At 38.9% G+C, this 18,827-nt stretch overlaps 3 protein-coding genes across 3 annotated transcripts; all 3 read left to right on the top strand.

Moving 5' to 3' along the window:
* Positions 1-2,551: 2,551 nt before the first annotated feature.
* Positions 2,552-5,401, top strand: LOC126803147 (G-type lectin S-receptor-like serine/threonine-protein kinase SD2-2). The gene has a single exon (XM_050530909.1). The coding sequence runs from the start codon at positions 2,720-2,722 to the stop codon at positions 5,114-5,116; it is 2,397 nt and encodes a 798-aa protein (XP_050386866.1). The 5' UTR covers positions 2,552-2,719; the 3' UTR covers positions 5,117-5,401.
* An 830-nt stretch (positions 5,402-6,231) lies between these two features.
* Positions 6,232-9,498, top strand: LOC126803149 (protein DETOXIFICATION 34). The gene is made up of 7 exons (XM_050530911.1): positions 6,232-6,522; positions 7,555-8,180; positions 8,381-8,437; positions 8,523-8,761; positions 8,921-9,039; positions 9,220-9,306; positions 9,388-9,498. Exons 1-7 carry the CDS (start codon positions 6,232-6,234, stop codon positions 9,496-9,498), a joined length of 1,530 nt encoding a protein of 509 aa, XP_050386868.1.
* Positions 9,499-15,015: 5,517 nt separating this feature from the next.
* On the top strand, positions 15,016-17,872 carry LOC126803633 (AT-rich interactive domain-containing protein 1). Its single transcript, XM_050531408.1, has 2 exons — positions 15,016-16,080; positions 16,688-17,872. Exons 1-2 carry the CDS (start codon positions 15,067-15,069, stop codon positions 17,477-17,479), a joined length of 1,806 nt encoding a protein of 601 aa, XP_050387365.1. The 5' UTR covers positions 15,016-15,066; the 3' UTR covers positions 17,480-17,872.
* The last annotated feature ends 955 nt before the right edge of the window (positions 17,873-18,827 follow it).

Genomic DNA, 18,827 nt, shown 5'->3' with positions numbered 1-18,827 from the left:
AGTCAACAAAGTTAGTGCGGATCTAAATAAAACTCGTGTCAGGATGATTGTAATCGAAGCTACGTGATTCCGACGTAAATCGAAAAATTGAATATTATTGACGATTTGAAATGGTAATCGGACATTTGATTAAATTAATAAATTCCTTAACGGTTATAATTAAGTCAATTATTTTCTGTTTAATTTAGTTATGAGAATAACAAATTTTAATTTATTCAGAAAATACATATTGATTTAATTATACAATTAAAGAAATTTATTAATTTAGTGTCATTAAAATATTCTACAAAATAGAAACTTTGACACTATAAATACTCCTTTCAACATGAATAGAGGGGACTTGAGAAGAAGAGAGAAAATCACTTAAGCAAGGTCACTCTCGAGAAATCCCGAAATCTCTCAAGTTCACGAAGATCATCAAGTCCACGAAAATCATCAAATCTACAAAGCAAAGATCATCAAGTCCACAAAGAATCATCAAGCCACCAAATTGCTTGTTTATCATCAAATCCAAATCCAAACTCAAGTCCACGAAGAATCATCAAGTTGTCAAATCGATCGTTCTTCATCAAATCCAAATCCAAATCCAAATCAAACTCAAATTCTCAAGATCAAGTGCACGTCACCCTTGAACCAAGTCACACACGAAGATAGAATCAGAGGAGTTCACAAAAATTGTACCTCGCGCTTGATATTCAATAAATCACATTTTATTTATACACGTGTCTGTATTCTTGTTTATTTTCAGATTCTCATTCTACAATAACAATTAAATTTTTCCTTATAACGATTAAATTCTTAAAATATTAGGAAGTAATGGCGAAGTTGTTGGAGTTGTTCTCAACCCCATATAATGCGTTGTCATATCATTGCAAAGTTGTAGAATGGTGTAATGACAGAATACTAGTCTACAATTGTACAAAACTGGTCAATAACAATCAAAATTAAAGGTTCGTTAATAACTATCAAAGTGAATGATTCGTTTGCAGTATATCATTACATCAAGTAAACTAATTCGATTAGCGATGCAGTACGACTCTAGACATGAGTTACAAGGTGGAACTAAAACTAGTCGATAGGAAAATCAAAACTTCGAAATGCAGTGTGCCATGTTTTGGATCAAAACAAGCCTTTAAAAAACGGAAGATTATATTACTTGGCACGCGAGGCACACGAAGAAGTGGACAGCAGAGGAAGGGAAGATTTGTCAATGACAACGAGATGCACTCTCACTGCTTTTCTCAGAAATTTTTTAAAATAATGTGTCGAAATTTGATAATGGAAAAAAAGTTACTAAATTTATTTGGTTCTATCACTTTGTTTAGTTCCAAGTTCCATACTAGAAAAAATATTCTTTCCTTTTTCTTTTGTCGAAAAGAGATGACTTCTGTGACTCTGGCCTGTGAGTGGACTTTTAGAGCACTTCGTCTGAGACCACAGCACTTGCAGATGTTGGACTTTTACCACAATAGCCTCCTTGGCCATTCTTGTTTTTCTTCCATCTTTGATGATTCTTTTCCATCACTTTGAATTGTTCGTCCTCTACATAATGATCATGTTGTAGTCTTCCAAATGATGAAACTAGTTGATTTCATCATGAATTTTGATGATTGCACATGAATACCCGACCATGCGACGAGGAGAAATATCAAAAGTGACATAATTATAAACACAACATTACAACAATATTTTTTTTTACATACACCTGATTTTACAAAAATAATAATCAGAGTATGACATACATTTATTTAAAAATTATCCAATTTAACTCGATTTGAGTTTTTGCATAAGCTCTTATCTCATAAATATTTACGAGATAACAATATAATGTAAATTTTGAATAAACAAGTTGCAATGTTGTATGACATACATTTATTTAAAAATTATCCAATTTAACTCGATTTGAGTTTTTGCATAAGCTCTTATCTCGTAAATATTTACGAGATAACAATATAATGTAAATTTTGAATAAACAAGTTGCAATGTTGTATGATAAATCGCAACTCAACCTCTCATTTTTCTTTATAAAACCTTGCATTTATCTTTTTTGTTTTTCAAACTTTTCATGATTCCCATTGTTCTAAAATCTAAAGTTCTAAAGTCTAAACTACGATCCCCCTTCAATGATGAAGCTATCAAACTATCAATCGATCCTCACCCCACCATGCAAAGCAAACATCATCATCAATCATCATTAACACCCAATTATTCGTTTTGGCAATTTCACCACTTTATCATCTTTCCTTATATAGCACCCACACTTGATTTTCTTATCCCACGTCCACCAAGGCCATTTCAGTAATTCACCACCACTCCTTCTCAGACACCCTTTACAGAAAATACAGGGCTTCATCGCTTCAAAACCAGAGACATGAACTCTCTTTCACTCCTGACCGTGAATGGCAGATTTCTATGAACCTCCCCTTCCTCTCCTCCTCTCTCAATGTTGCCCTTCTCTCTTCTCCTCCCCATTCTCCAAACCCTAATCTTCATCTCCACAAACTCCCACCCCATTCCAAAACCCACTTCCCAGTACTATTTCACTACTCCAAACTCAAATGGGTCTTCCAAACCCGCAGAAACAGTCTCAAAGATTCTCTTTTACCCGTCAGCGAAACCCAGCAGGGTTGTACTTTCCGGCAGCTCCACCATTTCCAGCCGGAACAAGACCTTCCAGCTCGGCTTCTACTCCTCCAACGGCAACGCCTACCTCGCCATAATGTACTCCTCAATCCAGGTCCCCACCGTCGTCTGGGTCGCCAACCGCGACCGCCCGGCCAAGAATCTCACCTCCGCAAGGCTCGAAATCACCGCCATTGACGGCAGACTCGCCGTGAAAGACGCCGACAACTCGACCTTATGGGCCAGCCAAAACAACGGAATTATCGGAGCCGAAATAGTGCTGTTGGACAACGGGAATCTCGTGCTGCTCTCACAGTCCGGGAAACTCGCGTGGCAGAGCTTCGATCACCCGACGGACACGTGGCTTCCGGGTATGAATCTTACGGTCGACCGCAGCCTGACCAGCTGGCGGACCGCGGAGGACCCGTCGCCGGGTTTGTATTCGCTGCGGCTGCGGCCACCGGATTACGGTGAGTTCGAGCTTGTTTTTAACGGGAGCGTAGAGTATTGGGGCACCGGGAAATGGGACGGTGAAGCTTTCGCGAATGTGCCGGAGATGACTGTTCCGTATATATACAGGTTCCATTTTGTGGATCCGTATAAGGCGACGGCGGCGTTTTGGTTCACGGAGCGGGCGCTGGAGAGCGGGCAGGACCCGCCGCTGACCAGGTTCCAGATAGACCATTCCGGTCAGCTGCGGCAGTACACTTGGGGTTTGAGCGAGACATGGGACAAGTTCTGGTCGCAGCCTGATGACAAGTGCAGTGTGGTGGGTTTGTGTGGGAGGTTTGGGGTTTGTGAGAGTGCAGCTTCTACACCGTGTGGGTGTCCGCCGGGGTTTAAGGCGGTGGATGAGGGTGGTTGGGGAAATGGGGACTTTTCCGGTGGGTGTGAGAGGTTGAGGGATGGCGGGTGTGAGGAGAGGGAGGGTGGTTTTGTGGAGGTGAGGGTTGGGAGTTTTGTGGGGAGTTGGTATAATAGTACGATTATTGGGAGGGATGGTTGTGAAAGGGCGTGCTTGCAGGTTTGTGATTGTATTGGGTTTCAGTATAATGAGAGGTCTGGTTCGTGTAAGCATTATTTCGGGGTTGTGTCGAATTTGAGGAATGTGAGCTTCGAGGGTAGCGGCAGTATGGACGGTGGTAGTGTTTGGAATTTGAAGGTAAGGAAAGGTGTGGTTTTGAAGAGCAAGGAGGGTAAGGAGATGAATTATACTGTTTTTAGTGCTAGCGTTGTTGGGTTGGTTGCGGTTTTGGGTTGTGTCATGGTGGTTGTGTTGATTAGGAGGAGGAGGAGGAGGAGAATGAAGAAGAATGGAGGAGCAGAGGAAGGTGTTTTGCTGCCAGTGTTGAATTTGAAGGTGTTTTCGTATAAGGAGCTTCACACTGCAACCTGGGGTTTTAAAGAGAAACTTGGGCATGGTGGCTTTGGAGGGGTTTTTCTTGGGGAGCTATCGGATCTTACTCTTGTTGCAGTGAAAAGGTTGGAAAGGCCAGGCAGCGGAGAGCAGCAATTCCGGGCAGAAGTATGCACCATTGGCAACATTCAGCATGTCAATCTTGTGAGACTTAGAGGCTTCTGCTCAGAAGATTCTCATAGACTTCTGGTATATGATTACGTGCCAAATGGTCCTCTAAGTGCATATCTACGACGAGACGGTCCAAATTTGAGCTGGGATGTTAGGTATCGGCTAGCAGTTGGAACGGCAAGAGGTATTGCATATTTACATGAGGGGTGTAGAGATTCCATAATACATTGTGATATCAAACCAGAAAACATTTTGCTTGATAGTGATTACACAGCAAAGGTGTCAGATTTTGGGTTAGCGAAGCTAATTAGGAGAGACTTTAGTGGAGCATTAGCTGCTGATGGTCATCATGGCTATACCTATGGCTATGTAGCGCCAGAATGCAGGCCTGGAGATCCAATCACCACTAAAGCCGATGTTTACAGCTATGGAAAGACATTGTTAGAGTTACTCGGGGGCCATCGAATGTGGGAGGCACCCGCATCTGTAGTCAGCAGGGAAAGTGGAAATGAAATAACAGATTCTTGGTCCTTCCCTTCGTGGGCGGCACAGCAAATAATTGATGGTAATGTGGTGGCCGTAATTGATGATAGACTCGGTAGCAAGTATAACCTTAAGGAGGCAGAGCGTGTTGCATTGGTCGCTGTGTGGTGCATACAGGACGATGAGGCAACAAGGCCTACAATGGGGATGGTAGTGACAATGCTGGAAGGGGTTGTGGAAGTAACTGTTCCTCCAGCACCAAAATTGTTACAAGCCCTGGTTTCAGGGGAGTCATTCTGCGGGGTGAATTCTGATTCTGGACACGGTACATCACTTGCCAGTGACGAGTTCTCTGGTTGTAATACAAGATTATCTAGCTGCGGTTCAGAATCGTCACTTGGTAATGGCTCTTCCCTAGTGAATGAGATTGTCCATGGAAACCAAAGAAAAGTGACCTTTACTGTCATCGCTGATCATAGCTAATAGCGTTATACCATTTACACGCCAGTTTGCACTTCACAGCAAGTTCCTTTCCCTGTAAAAAAATTTAGAAAGAGAGATTCTGTAGAGTATGATGTATAAAGTATTTTCCCCCAGTCGGAAAAGTTTTACCTCTTTGAAATGAGATCAATTTATCTGATCTAAAATCCGAGTAATATTCTTTCCAGTTTGATCTTGATTGCTTTCTTTATTGTAGGGTTTTGGATCACATCGATATTCCCTCTAGATCGGCAGATGATATGTCTCATCATTTTGCTTTGCCTTTCTCTTCTGCAAATGATTCTGCCTTTTTTGTAATCTTTTGTAGCCCACTCTGTAATTGGTCATCGAATTCTCTTGCAGTCACTTTGAAGATGCAAAAGAAAATACAAACAAAAATAAGAGAGATTTAGACAAATTATGAGCATATTTGTGCATTGTTGAATTTGGACTGCCGGACAGCACGTTGTGTACTGAAAACTCTATGATGATACATAAACAGAAAAGAGAATTGTCTAGAACAAAATAATAACCGTAACCGAAAGAGTAGTGCATACACCAAATTTTACGTGTCAATCCAATCACTCTTTCACACTTAAAATTTAATTAAAAATCATATTTAAGCTATTTTATCACTGAAAAATTGATTACAAACGTTAAGAATTGAGATCATATGGCAGGTGCTTAGAAGAAGTTTCCGTAAAGTATGAGAAATTAACCACATCATTTTTACCACATTCTCTTCCGCCATGAATTGTGCTCACAACTTCTGTACTACCAAATATGGATCAGAGTATCACAGGGTACTACGTGTACAACTGAAAACTGAACTTTGTTCTTTTAAAACTTGCTTGGCCATCATTTTATGACAAAATGATTCCTTTCTATGGTTTGCCTAAATTATAGCTTGCAGAAAACAGTCTGCAAAAGAGCAGAGAAAGAGATCAAAACTTTTTCAGCTTTCTTCATCCTCAAGCTTCAGAAGGAGGGTTCATAAAAAATCAGCAAAAATAGGTACCCTGATAGGGCATGAAGCACTTAAGGCAGAGGAGGGTAGTAGTAGACTATCCTCTCCTAGGTCTTCACCGAGGCAACGATATAGCCCGAGACAAAAAGTGATGGATGTTTCATCTATGGAAACTGCAGATCTTCATCCTGCTCCTACTGCATTTGTTGGATCAAGTGATGGAGATTATCCGGTGATAAATACCTTTGATGATGCCAAGACCATATGCCTTTTGGAGACTCAAAAGCTTTGGGCCATTGCTGGTCCTATTGCCTTCAACATTTTGTGCAACTATGGTGTTAACTCCTTCACAAACATCTTTGTTGGGCATATTGGAGATTTAGACCTGTCTGCTGTTGCAATTTCTCTGTCTGTCATTGAGAATTTCGCTTTTGGATTTCTGGTAATTGATTGATATTTTATCTCTACTCATCATGTATTCATTGAAAGTGTAAATCTGAAACACCAACTCAATTGCATATTAACATAAACACATTTACAATACACATGCAAACAAGAACATACAATCATATAAAACAACTATATATATAAATAAATAGAACTAGATGTATATCTATGTATATACCTGGAATAGTAGCAGCCATATTGATCAAAACACTGATCTTCTATACGTCTCTTCCTTATGAAATCTTTTTATGGGGCAAGAATTGATTTGCATATATCAAAGAGTGTATAGGGACCAAGTATTTATAGTGAAAGTATCATAATACAAAAACCCTCCCATAAAAGGTATTCATATCTCATAATAGCTACAATCACTATGATATGTTTCAGTTATCTTGTTTAGATCTTCCCACTATATTCACACAAGTAAATGCATTCAATAGGGAATATGAAATGCTCAATATCTCTAATTACTTTCTCTGTTGCAACAGTAGTTGTTGTACCAAATATAATCATGTAATTGTTCAACTTCAGCTTACATTCATAATTCATTTTTTCTTTTCCTCTTCTTGCTGGCAAAGCTACTCACAATTTTTCTTAATACTGCATGTCATTTCATAGACTCGAAACGTCTTTACTTTAACTTGTTGCCGGTGAATTTTTGTCATTAAGTTTCTCTTCGATTGTTTGCATGGTTACTCAGAAATAACACCAAAGTGACCAAACTCCAAAAGTTTACTTTCATGATGTATGGGATGAAGAATACTGCGAATATAAGATGGAAACATAAGAATCAATAATGAAGACATTCTGGTGATTCTGAGCTCAAACCTCATGCAACCTTTGCTATATGTGGTTTAGAAATTGATTAGACAGTAAAGAGTTTGAGGTTAGAAAATGAGACAACAATGTATATGAAGACAATTTGATTTAATGCTACAAAATTAGGGGTGTTTAAATGCATCTAATGAAAAAAGAAATTGATAAATGGTTAAAGCTTCTAATCAACCAGTGTCCAATGAAATTGCAGCTTGGGATGGCAAGTGCACTTGAAACACTATGTGGACAGGCATTTGGTGCTGGGCAAGTAGACATGCTAGGAGTTTACATGCAGCGATCCTGGATTATCCTGACAATAACATGCATCGGTTTATTACCACTCTATGTGTTCGCAACGCCAATCCTAAAACTCCTTGGCCAAGAAGTGGAGATAGCAAACCTTGCTGGGAAGTTCTCTGTCCAAATCATCCCTCAAATGTTTTCACTGGCCATCAACTTCCCGACTCAAAAGTTCTTGCAAGCACAGAGCAGAGTTTCGGTCCTAGCATGGATTGGTTTTGCAACTTTCATTATACACATAGCAGTACTCTACGTCTTCATCACATTACTCGGATGGGGTACTAGTGGTGCTGCTGCAGCTTTTAACATCACGGCGTGGGGGATGTCGCTGGCTCAAGTATTCTATATAGTTCATTGGTGTACAGATGGTTGGAAGGGATTGTCATGGTTAGCCTTCAAGGAACTATGGTCATTTGCAAAACTCTCCCTCGCTTCAGCTGTAATGCTTTGCCTAGAGATTTGGTACTTCATGACCATCATTGTCATGACCGGACACCTTGATAATCCTGTTATCGCAGTTGGCTCCCTTTCAATATGGTAAGTTTATTCCTCACTCAGGTGTCTATTTTTCTAGTCTTACTTTTAGTTACTACCCTCACCATATATACACAATACAAGTCTTTTTGGCTTCCATCAAGTCTCAATGTTCTTCTAACTGGAATCATAGTCTAACAACACATGCACCAGATAGAGGACACCACCTTTACTATACTGTGATTCGTTTGTTCCTGTTTCAGCATGAATTTGAATGGTTGGGAAGGCATGTTGTTTATTGGGATCAATGCAGCAATAAGGTATGAAATGTTCACTTTTACTGATTATTATTTTCTCATTATCAGCTCCTTGGAGAACAAGTTCTTCAATTTAAGTCATTGGCAGCGTTCGAGTCTCCAATGAGCTTGGATCAGCACACCCTAGAGCTGCAAAGTACTCCGTCATTGTCACGATTATTGAGTCTCTCATCATTGGAATCATTTGTGGGGGAATTATCTTGGCGACCAAAGACAAATTTGCCATCATCTTTACAGAGAGCAAAGAGATGCAACATGCAGTTTCTCATTTAGCTTTCCTTCTCAGTATTACGATGATACTCAATAGTGTTCAGCCGGTTATCTCAGGTAACCTACATACTGTGTAAGCAGATTTATGAATTAGGATCATTGAGTGACTAAATTGTTTTTCTATTATGCGGTTTATATTGACAATCCGAGAGCATAATATCAAGATATCATCCTTTAAAGTACTAGTGCTTGAAGTAACAACACAATGATTTGCAGGTGTTGCTGTTGGGGGAGGGTGGCAAGCGTTAGTGGCTTACATAAACTTGTTTTGTTACTACATTGTTGGTCTACCTCTTGGGTTTCTTCTTGGTTACAAAACAAAAATGAGAGTAGAGGTATATAACTATCATTATTCATTGTTCCTCAGCAACAAGACTGTTTAACTTGTCTCTACTGTAACAAACCTGACATGAACTAACGGTTAATAGTGATAATTAAGTTGACCTAGCTATCATAATTCTAGACCTATCGGGTTTTTTACCTAATTAAGCTAACAAACATTGCTAATATTATAGGGAATTTGGATTGGAATGATATTTGGGACAACCTTACAAACACTGATCCTCTTGTACATTGTTTACAAAACCAACTGGAGCAAAGAGGTAGCTACTTTTGTGTATATAGCGCCTTGATTTTTCGATAAAAGAGCTATGTTGTGCCCAATTTAACATATGAAACTGCAGGTAGAACAGGCCTCAGAAAGAATGAGGCAGTGGACCGGAAAAGAACTAGCAGTAGTTGATCAGAAAAGTTGGAGTGAACAAGATGGTAGCAGTGGACCTCTGATACTGTAGAAGAACCAACTTTGGCTGTAAAAGCTTTCCATTATTCAGAGGACCAGAACTAAGAGTTCACTTACAGTAACGAAAAAAAGGGAGGGCTATGTACAGTTGTAAGAGTTGTAGGTCTTTAATTTGATTCACACATTGTACATCCTTAGAGAGCTAGTCTCTAGCTAGCATTCTTCTGTGTCGTTGTTTTAAGTTGGTTAGAAAGAACAACATCAAAGGACTGATTCATATTAGAATGCTTACATAGCTTACAACATATAGAAATTGGCTAATCGATCATCTAAGAGCGCAATGAGTATACACACGTTGATAAAGTAATTTGAGTTCATATCCAAAATCAATTGATAATGGAGGGAGTGACTCAAACATTTAGGTGGTATTCGGTAATGTTTTCATATGCACATTTTCATTTTAAAAAAATTGAAAATAGCGTGAAAACTTATCCATTTAGACATTTTACAAAACATAGAAAATGAAAATTGAGAATATTCAACTTTCACAAAGGAAAAGTGAAAACATCAATTTGACGTTTTCACTTTTTCATTTTCTCATTTTCATTTTTCAAACTTATTTTTGAAATCTATTTTCTAAAACATTACCCAACATGGGCTTGTAAACCCACATGGTAAGGTCTCATATTTGTTTTATGTGTAATGTATATCTTCAACACGCTCTCGTACGTGTGGCGGATTTTCAAGCCATAAAGCATTACCGAACATGGTTTTATAAACCCACATGCTATGTCTTTTTTTTCCATATGTGAGGTATATCCTCAGCACGCCCCCCTCCCGCCGCATGTGTGGCAAATTTTCAAGTCATACATGCAGACAACATTTTGGGTGACGTGGAGTCTATGTGGGTAACCTACTCTTCTGATACCTGATCAAGTGATTTGAGGTTTATATCCAAAACCAATTAGCAATGGATGAAATGACCCAAATCCTTATAAATTCATATGTTAGGTTCATTTTTTCCACGTGAGATGTATATTTTCAACATCATATATTGAATCAAGCAACACAACATCAAAGAAAAGATACATAAAAGAAAAAAATAACAATCAAGAGAAGAGAACGTGCCCTACTCCTTAAAAAGATGAAAGACATATGAACGTAAGAGACAAACATCATCTCGCCATCCAAAACATAAGGCATGCACGCCCTTGACAGCAGACGAAAACTGTAATACCCCGATTTTTTCGGGTTTGCGTTGCAAAAATTATTGTAAGTCATTTAACTTGAGAATTGAATAAATTGTATTTTTTTGTTTTCTCGTCGATGTCAAACGAAACAAAAACCGACTTCAGAAAATTAAAAGTTAAAACGTTACATTTCCGCAACACGAGAGTTGACTTTTATTCCATCGCTTGTCTTCAAAAACTTCATTCACGAAAGTTGTATAGCTCGTCAATACGATTTCATGGACACATCATGCGTTCTAATCAGACGTCGTTTGTGAAAATTATTACCGACGGAAGTTAGTTTCCGAAATTGGAAAAGTGTATAAAATGGAAGTTTGGGAAACCGGGTCATTTTCTCTCTCTCACCCCCGCAGCCCTCTTCTCTCTCTCTCTCTCTCTCCCCGACCCTCTCTCCTTCCCTCTCCTCTCACCGGCGATCTCCCTCCACCGGCTACCGTGCACGACACCGCCGGTGTTGTTGGAACCGCAAGGCCACGACGAGTCGCCGGTGGTGACGGCGACTCACCCCAGGCGGAGCACCAGCAACGCTGGTAAAAATACTTCTAACCCAAAAAAGTTCAACTCGTGGACTAAGCCCACCTTTACTTGAAAGTGATAAGCTGCTAGAGTTGTTCTTATTAGGTTTATCAAATATAAAATCTTTTTCTTAAAAAAAATAACAAACTATTCAAAAATATCAGACAATAATTTAATTTACAAATAACTCACTACTTAATTTGATAAAGCAAATAAAGACCAAAATTTACAAAATAATGACCAAATGATGACAAGTTGCCACATGTCATAAAATATTACTTTTTTACCCGTCTTTTGACCCATATTGTTTGTTACTATCAATGGAGAAGTTATATGTTACTGTCGATTATAAAAACTAACTGATACTGTCGGGTATAAAAACTAACTGCTACTGTCAAGTTAAAAACTAGATGTTACTGTCGACTTGGAAGACACATGCTACTGTCGACTTGGAAGGTACATGCTACTGTCGACTATTAATTTAACTGCTACTATCGACTTAAAATGTACATGCTACTATCGACTATAAATCTAGCTGCTAATATGGTTTTTGGTGAGCAAAATTCAAAATTTCAAAATTTCTCAAAACATATGTCATCTGGTACTTAAATGAAAGCCCATGACATAAAGAACAACTTTATATATTGGTTCACCTCTAAATTGCCGGTAGTTTGGTCGGAAAACTTAAATTTGCCGGAAAAAATAAAAAAATGAGGAGAGAGAAATTTGTTAGATATAAGATATGGGTGGAATTCGGTTTAAACGGTCCAGTTTTTGGCTCAAACCGGAAACCAAACTGAAATTGAACTTCGGTTCGGTTCGCGGTTCTCCGATATACCAAACTGAAAACCGAACCGTTTGGTTCAATTCGGTTCGGTTCAGTTTTTTTCCGGTTTTTGTTTTATTTTTTTAACCGGACTGAATCTAAGGCTCCTCAACTGGGCTTGTATAGGAAAAAAATATAATACTCTAATTTAAGGGTTTTAAACAATAAAAGAATTATTAGAAACATTCTTAAAAAAAGTCACAAATAAATTCTAAATATTGTCGATCGACACCAATAGATGTGATCAATATATATATTTAGGGACCATGTAAAATTTTCATCCATTTTAACATGTTTTGACCATCTGTACCAACGGTTAACCAAAAAAGATGTGTTTTTACATAATAAAACCTCATTGACATGGTTTTGCCAAATGAGTTTCCTTGTTGCGACTACACACGATCGATGACAAAAATTATGTGATTTCAAATCTGTAAACAACTTTCCTCATTCACATCTTGGTAATGGGTCTCCCCTTATGGCATATTAGTGTTGTTTTTGGTTTACCGGAAATTCTGACAGTCAAACGAGGTCCAAATTGGATGAAATTTTAAAATGATCACTAAATATATATACTAATCACATCGGATGGTGTCGATCAATTCCGAGAAGTTTCCTTCATATAGTCGCTTCATAATATGATAGTTTTATTATAAACCTAATATAAAGGTTATGATACATTAGTGGACACTTCGGCGACCGACAACTCCAGTTCGAAATATGGTCGATCGGCACCAGTAGATGTGATCGGTATATATATTTAGGGAACCCGTAAAAATTTCGTCCGTTTTGAACATGGTTTGACCGTCCGTACCAACGGTCAACCAAAAACAGACGTTTTCACATAATAAAACCCCATTGACCGGGACTTTGCCGAATGAGTTTCCTCGTTGCGACCACTCACGATAGGTAACAAAAATTAGGTGATTTCAGATATGCAAATGGCTTTTGGCGTTCGCATATTTGTAATAGGTCGTTCCTTATGGCATATTAGTGGTATTTTCGATTTACCAAAAATTCTGACGGTCAAACGAGATCCGAATTGGATGAAATTTTTATATGTTCACTATATATATATACCGATCAGATTGGCTGGTGTCAATCGATCCCGATAAGTTTCCTTCATATAGCTGCTTCATAATGCGATAGTTTTATTTGAAACCTTTAGTTGTATCATAAAGGTTATGATAAATTAGTTAACACTTAGGCGATCGCCAACTCTAGTTCGAAATATGGTCGATCGACACCAGCTGATGTGATCGGTATATATTTAGGGACCCCGTAAAAATTTCGTCCGTTTTGGACATGGTTTGACAGTTTGTACCAACGGTCAACTAAAAAAGAGGTGTTTTGACATATTAAAATCTTCATTGACCGGGGCTTTGCCAAATAGGTTTTCTTGGTGCGATCCCGATAAGTTTCCTTGATATAGTTGGTTCATATTGAGGCGGATTTAGTAATTACACATCCGCTTATATATATATATATGTTTCTTTAGCAAATTTATTTGAAACATACAAGCATACATATATATGCATAGATGATTATATATACATATATAACACTAGAAAAGAGAAACATATATTTATATATGATATAAACCTAAAATCACATTAATCAAATCAAATATTCGGTAAGATAAACGTAAAACGACATTGTTTTATGAATAGTTCGGTTTTTCGGTTTGGTTCGGTTTCTTATGTGCCCAAACCGGAAACCAAACCGATTGATTCGGTTCGGTTTGGTTTGTGTTCGGTTCGGTTTTTTTTCCGGTTTCGATTCGTTTTTTTCGGTTCGGTTTTCGGTTTTTCGGTGTTAAGTTTCACCCATAATCTAGGAGTAACATTTAGTAATTTTCACGAAAATAAGAGTATTTTGGATATTTTTATATTAATTAATTAATCAGCTATGTTTTACTTATTATTTGAGTTTTAATTTATATCATATAAGAAATATGAAAATTGAGTTAAAACATGTAGTTTAATACACTGAGTAATTTTCTTTAAAAAAAATACATTGATACCAAAACTATCCTTGTTAATAGATTACCCCAAAAACAAATCCTTATTAATAGTAACTGCAATGATTTGATATATCAAACATATTCCTCTCATCCCACTTTATAATTATTTAATTAGTGAGTCGAGAATGTCAGATGACAGACCGTCTTACCTAAAACTGTCTCTAATCGGCAGGTCCCATATTCTCTTTTTAATGAATTTGAACCACATACTCTCTAACCCAACCAACCACAAAGTCAAGTTAACCAAGGTTTATTTGATGATGATGGTGACAGCTATAAATAAAGGTAATTTGCCCCTTCCCCTCTTTCTCCTTCTTCCCCTCCTCCTCATCCTCCACCTCCAACACCCTACTAAAATTTCAACCTTGGAAATACAAACAAAATTTCAAGAGGCGGAATTTTTGGGTAAAGAATTACAAAAACATAAAAGAAAGGAGAGGAAGAGGAATAGAGAGAGAGAGAGGCCAAAAGCCCAAAGGTGGTGTCAAAGCTTTCAACAACACCCACCACTCCCTACTGCTACTGGTACGTTTCCTTCTGTATTATTCTTCCTATTTCTTAAGGACAAATATAGTCTAGATTGTGTCAAAACCCCCCCTCCTAAATCGTACTAGTTTTCTTTTGTGGGTCTCCTTTGATTCTCCTCCTCTTCTGTTTCAAAGTATTTTCGCCAGTCTCTTTCTCACTACATAAATCCCACCATTCAATTACCGCCTGCAAATAAAAAGGGCGGGCCTGCAAATATACTCAAATACCAAAAACCAAAATTCAATTTACCCACAAAAACCAAAACCCTAGTTTTCCCCATGTACCCCATTTCCCGCCAAAATTCCCCATCTTTACACCAAATTGGCCAACCCTTTTCGTGATTACATCCCCTGAACCCCTTTGATTCCCCCAATTTCCACATCCCAATTTCCTGTGTTTTTCAAATTTTTGTTGTTTAATGATTGAGAAAGTGAGGGAGTTTTTGGTTTGCTTTTAGGGCTTTTGAATTCGAAATCCATGGCAGGGTGGTCGGTGCTGGATTGCGCGAAGAAGGAAGAGCCGGACTGCTTCTCGGAATCCGCTACTGCTGACTCTAAACGCTGCGTTTCGGGGCTGCCGGAGAAGCTCCGGTGCTGGTTTGATCGGTTTCTGGAGGTTTTCTTGAGGGAGATATGTACCCGGGACTCGGTCCGGCCTCTGCCGCCGATGCTGGGAAATGGGCAGAGGGTGGACTTGTTTAAGCTGTTTTGGGCTGTGAGGAAGACGGGAGGGTTTGATTGTGTTTCGGATTCCGGGGCTTGGGATTGGGTTGCTAGGGAATGTGGGTTGGGTTTGAGCTCAGGCGGCGCGGTGAAGTTGGTTTATGGGAAGTATTTGTACTTGCTGGAGAGGTTGTTGGAGAATAGGGAGCTGGAGTGGAGTTTGGGGAGTAGTGGGATTGATTTGGGGAAGCAGTTGATGGAGTTGCAGGAGGAGTTTACGGGGCTGTTTCCGGATGTTGGGGATAGGAAGGTGAGTAAGGAGGAGTGTTTTGATGAAATGTCGCCGGAGAGTTTGGGGGGTAGTGATGAGGAGGGTGGGAGGGGGAGGAGAGGGGTTGGTGGTGGTAATGTGGGGAGGATGGAGTGGGATTCGGGGACGGTGGAGATGGTTTGGGGTGATGTGGATGGGGTGAACGGCGGGGAGGATGGTGAGAGGTTGAGTAATAATGAGGAGGTGAAGAGTGAGGTGGAGTCTGGAGGAGGGAAGAAAGTTGATGATGGGGATTATATAGATGTGATGATTGTGAATCCGGAGACAATGGAAGTGAGTTCTTGTCGTAAAAGGAAGAGAGAGTCGTTTGGTGGAATGCTGAATTGGATTAGAATGGTTGCAGCTGATCCTTGTGATCCTTCGGTTGGTTCCTTGCCGGAAAGGTCCAAGTGGAAGTCCTATGGGAATGAGGAGATCTGGAAGCGGGTTTTGGGCGCTCGAGAGGCCATGTGTCTGAAGAGGAACACTGATTCAGTTGCAGAACAGTTTAGCGGGCAGGTACTTTTATGTATATCTTGTGTGTTATAATAAATGTTGCATGAAAATATATCTAAACTGGTAAACCTTGATTTCGTGACGTATTGTAAGCCTTAAAGTCAGGTTTGTACGGTATTTCTATATGTGCATAGAATTCCACAGACACTATGTTTTCTGCCTAGTTCACTCTATGTTTTATTGATTTTCTTATGCTGCCTCTATATCACTTTTTTCTTCTTGTTTTATTGATATCCATAAGTGCATGCTTATGTCAAGAAATTATTTATGGTTTGCAGTTAGTAAGATTGAGTCTTACAATTAGTTTAAGTTACTTCTGCAGTTGTACTTAGATGCTTAACTCACAAACTAGATGTGTAACTCACAAACTAGATGCACAGACGTAAGTTTCGATAGATATGGAATATTTTAGGTGCTGGATCATTAGCTTCTTTTAGTTATAACGTTAGGTGTGAACCTCTACATAGAAACATATTGCCATTTGTGATTCATAATCCATCTTCCTATGCTGTCGCTTATCTTTTGTTGGATGTTTGAAACCGTTAAACAATGATAATTACATTGTATGCTTGCTTTCTTTTTAATAGTAATATAATGTCCCAATTTGTAGAGTAATGTGAGGATTATGCATCCAAGCATGTACGACGATCATCTTGGCACCTCTTACAATCTTCGAGAGAGGCAGAGATTGGAGAAGCAGCAGAGGACGATGTCTGAATCAGGAGCCTGTTCATTGTCACCCCCCTCCAGTGAGTCCAAAAGCAGTCCCGACATGGATGACCACATTGAAGTTCGTGTTGGGTCCAAATATCAAGCTCATGTACCAGAATGGGCTGGTGAGCCTTCTGAAAGTGACTTGAAGTACTTGGGGACCAGGGATTGGCCAATGGAAAAACCAGAGAATCTATATCTAATCGAAAGGGATCCTGTTGGAAAGGGAAGGCAAGAATCTTGTGGCTGCCAAATGCCAGGTTCTATAGAATGTGTCAGATTTCACACTGCCGAGAAAAGGTTAAGAGTTAAGCGAGAACTGGGGTCAGCTTTCTACCATTGGAAGATCAATGAGATGGGTGAGGAAATTGGGCTCCCTTGGACAGCTGAAGAAGAAAATAAGTTCAAGGCTGTTATAAAAGCAAATCCTCCATCTCTTGGGAAGACCTTCTGGGATGATATAACCGAGTCATTCCCCAAGAAGAGCTGGAAAGAATTGGTAAGCTTCTACTTCAATGTCTATATCTTGCAGCGTAGAGGATATCAGAACAGGTTCACTCCAAATAACATTGATAGTGATGATGAAGATTTAGAATCAGGAACAGCTATTAATGGTTTTGGATATGAAGAACCTAATTCTTCAAAGTCAATTTTGAAATCCCCGCACAAGCCACATGGGAAATACAGATAGTCATATGAAATCTACTACAGCTGAATCATCTTGGTCCTTGTAATTTTGGGCCAGAGGAAGCAGCTTTGGTTATTCACAAATCCTCCATCTCTAAGTCTGGTTTCATGATCCGTTCTATTTTTTGAGATAAGTTTCTTGTTTATTCTTCACTATTGATGCCAAATACAAGTACTTTTAAGTTGGAAGTTTCTTTTAGGTTAATTACAGCTAGAGGCGACTGAAAAAGAAGCCTTGGGAATTATAGGGAAAAGGTAAATCATCAGATGTAGATTAGAAGGAGTGGATTTTGGAAGACAGATTGTGGTCTCCAGAATCTAGAATTGCAATTATGATGAATTCTGAAATTGGTAAAGTAATGGCTTTTTACTGCAGCCACTTCTGTTTTGATTTCTTTATCTGTTGATTCTATCTTTCTCAGTCCGTTTGCATATATCATATATGTGTATGCATCTTTTGCCTGTGCACACACTTGAATTGGATAATCAATGCGACTTTCCAAACTCTTCTGAGCAAGTTCATGTTTGCTTCCAGGGAAAGCAATCAGAAAGATGCTAATAGGGTAAGTTTTCACACCTTGTTTAGGGTTTAGAGAGAGAAAAAGAAGGATCATATAGATTTCAAATTTGATTAGGAGTTCAGGAGCACCTTTAGGGGGTGTCTTTAGCAACACAGATGTGTTTTTTTTCCTGGCTGACTTGAGTGCGGCTCAGGTCATTCTCCTAGAGGAAAAATTTCCTCTGCAGTTGTTTGGGTTTTGCAGTAGTTGTAGGATTTGGTTTTAGCTTAGGATAGAGAGCCAGTATATGATAAACATGTTCAATGTTTCTGACAAAAAGTGACATCTACAGGCTATAGTGCATGTTTCAGCTGTTTCATGATGGTGATGAGTCTTTGCAGTCTGGCAGTGCCCATTGGTTTTTTCTTGTTCCCAAATTATTATTTTTCTATAATTGTGTTCCTTGTACCGATAGCTCACACAGTGATGCATAATCAGCAAGTATTATCTAGAATGCTTCTAGGAATATTTTATGTTCCAGGATTTAATGTTTACATTGATTAAATAGGTTATTTAGCAGTATTAGGAGTTATTTTCCTATCTGATCTAGCACTAGTTATAGTTCTTATACGCAGGATATTTGTATTGAGTTAAGGGCTACATTAATATTAGGAGTTATTTTCCTAACTGATCTAGCACTAGTTATAGTTCTTATAAGTAGGAGCTTTGTATTGAGTTAAGGGCTAGATTTGAATATTGAGATTATTGCTTCCTTAAACCTCCAGTTCTCTATCCTCTTCTCTCTTCTCTCTTCTCCCTATTCTCTTTCTTTTCTCTGATCTTAATCCTCCA

The sequence above is a fragment of the Argentina anserina genome, chromosome 7 (genome assembly GCF_933775445.1).
Source record: "Argentina anserina chromosome 7, drPotAnse1.1, whole genome shotgun sequence".
In the NCBI taxonomy this organism is placed as follows: domain Eukaryota; kingdom Viridiplantae; phylum Streptophyta; class Magnoliopsida; order Rosales; family Rosaceae; genus Argentina; species Argentina anserina.
The sequence above is the reverse complement of the archived record's forward strand: the minus strand, read 5'-3'. Positions and strand labels throughout refer to the sequence as shown.

Bases quoted from the DNA above. Each gene is read 5' to 3' on its own strand.
- LOC126803147 (XM_050530909.1), top strand. From the start codon at position 2,720: ATGTACTCCTCAATCCAGGTCCCCACCGTCGTCTGGGTCGCCAACCGC.
- LOC126803149 (XM_050530911.1), top strand. From the start codon at position 6,232: ATGGATGTTTCATCTATGGAAACTGCAGATCTTCATCCTGCTCCTACT. The intron at 6,523-7,554 runs GTAATTGATTGA...ATGAAATTGCAG, and splicing joins ATTTCGCTTTTGGATTTCTG to CTTGGGATGGCAAGTGCACT. The intron at 9,307-9,387 runs GTAGCTACTTTT...ATGAAACTGCAG, and splicing joins AAACCAACTGGAGCAAAGAG to GTAGAACAGGCCTCAGAAAG.
- LOC126803633 (XM_050531408.1), top strand. From the start codon at position 15,067: ATGGCAGGGTGGTCGGTGCTGGATTGCGCGAAGAAGGAAGAGCCGGAC. The intron at 16,081-16,687 runs GTACTTTTATGT...CCCAATTTGTAG, and splicing joins CAGAACAGTTTAGCGGGCAG to AGTAATGTGAGGATTATGCA.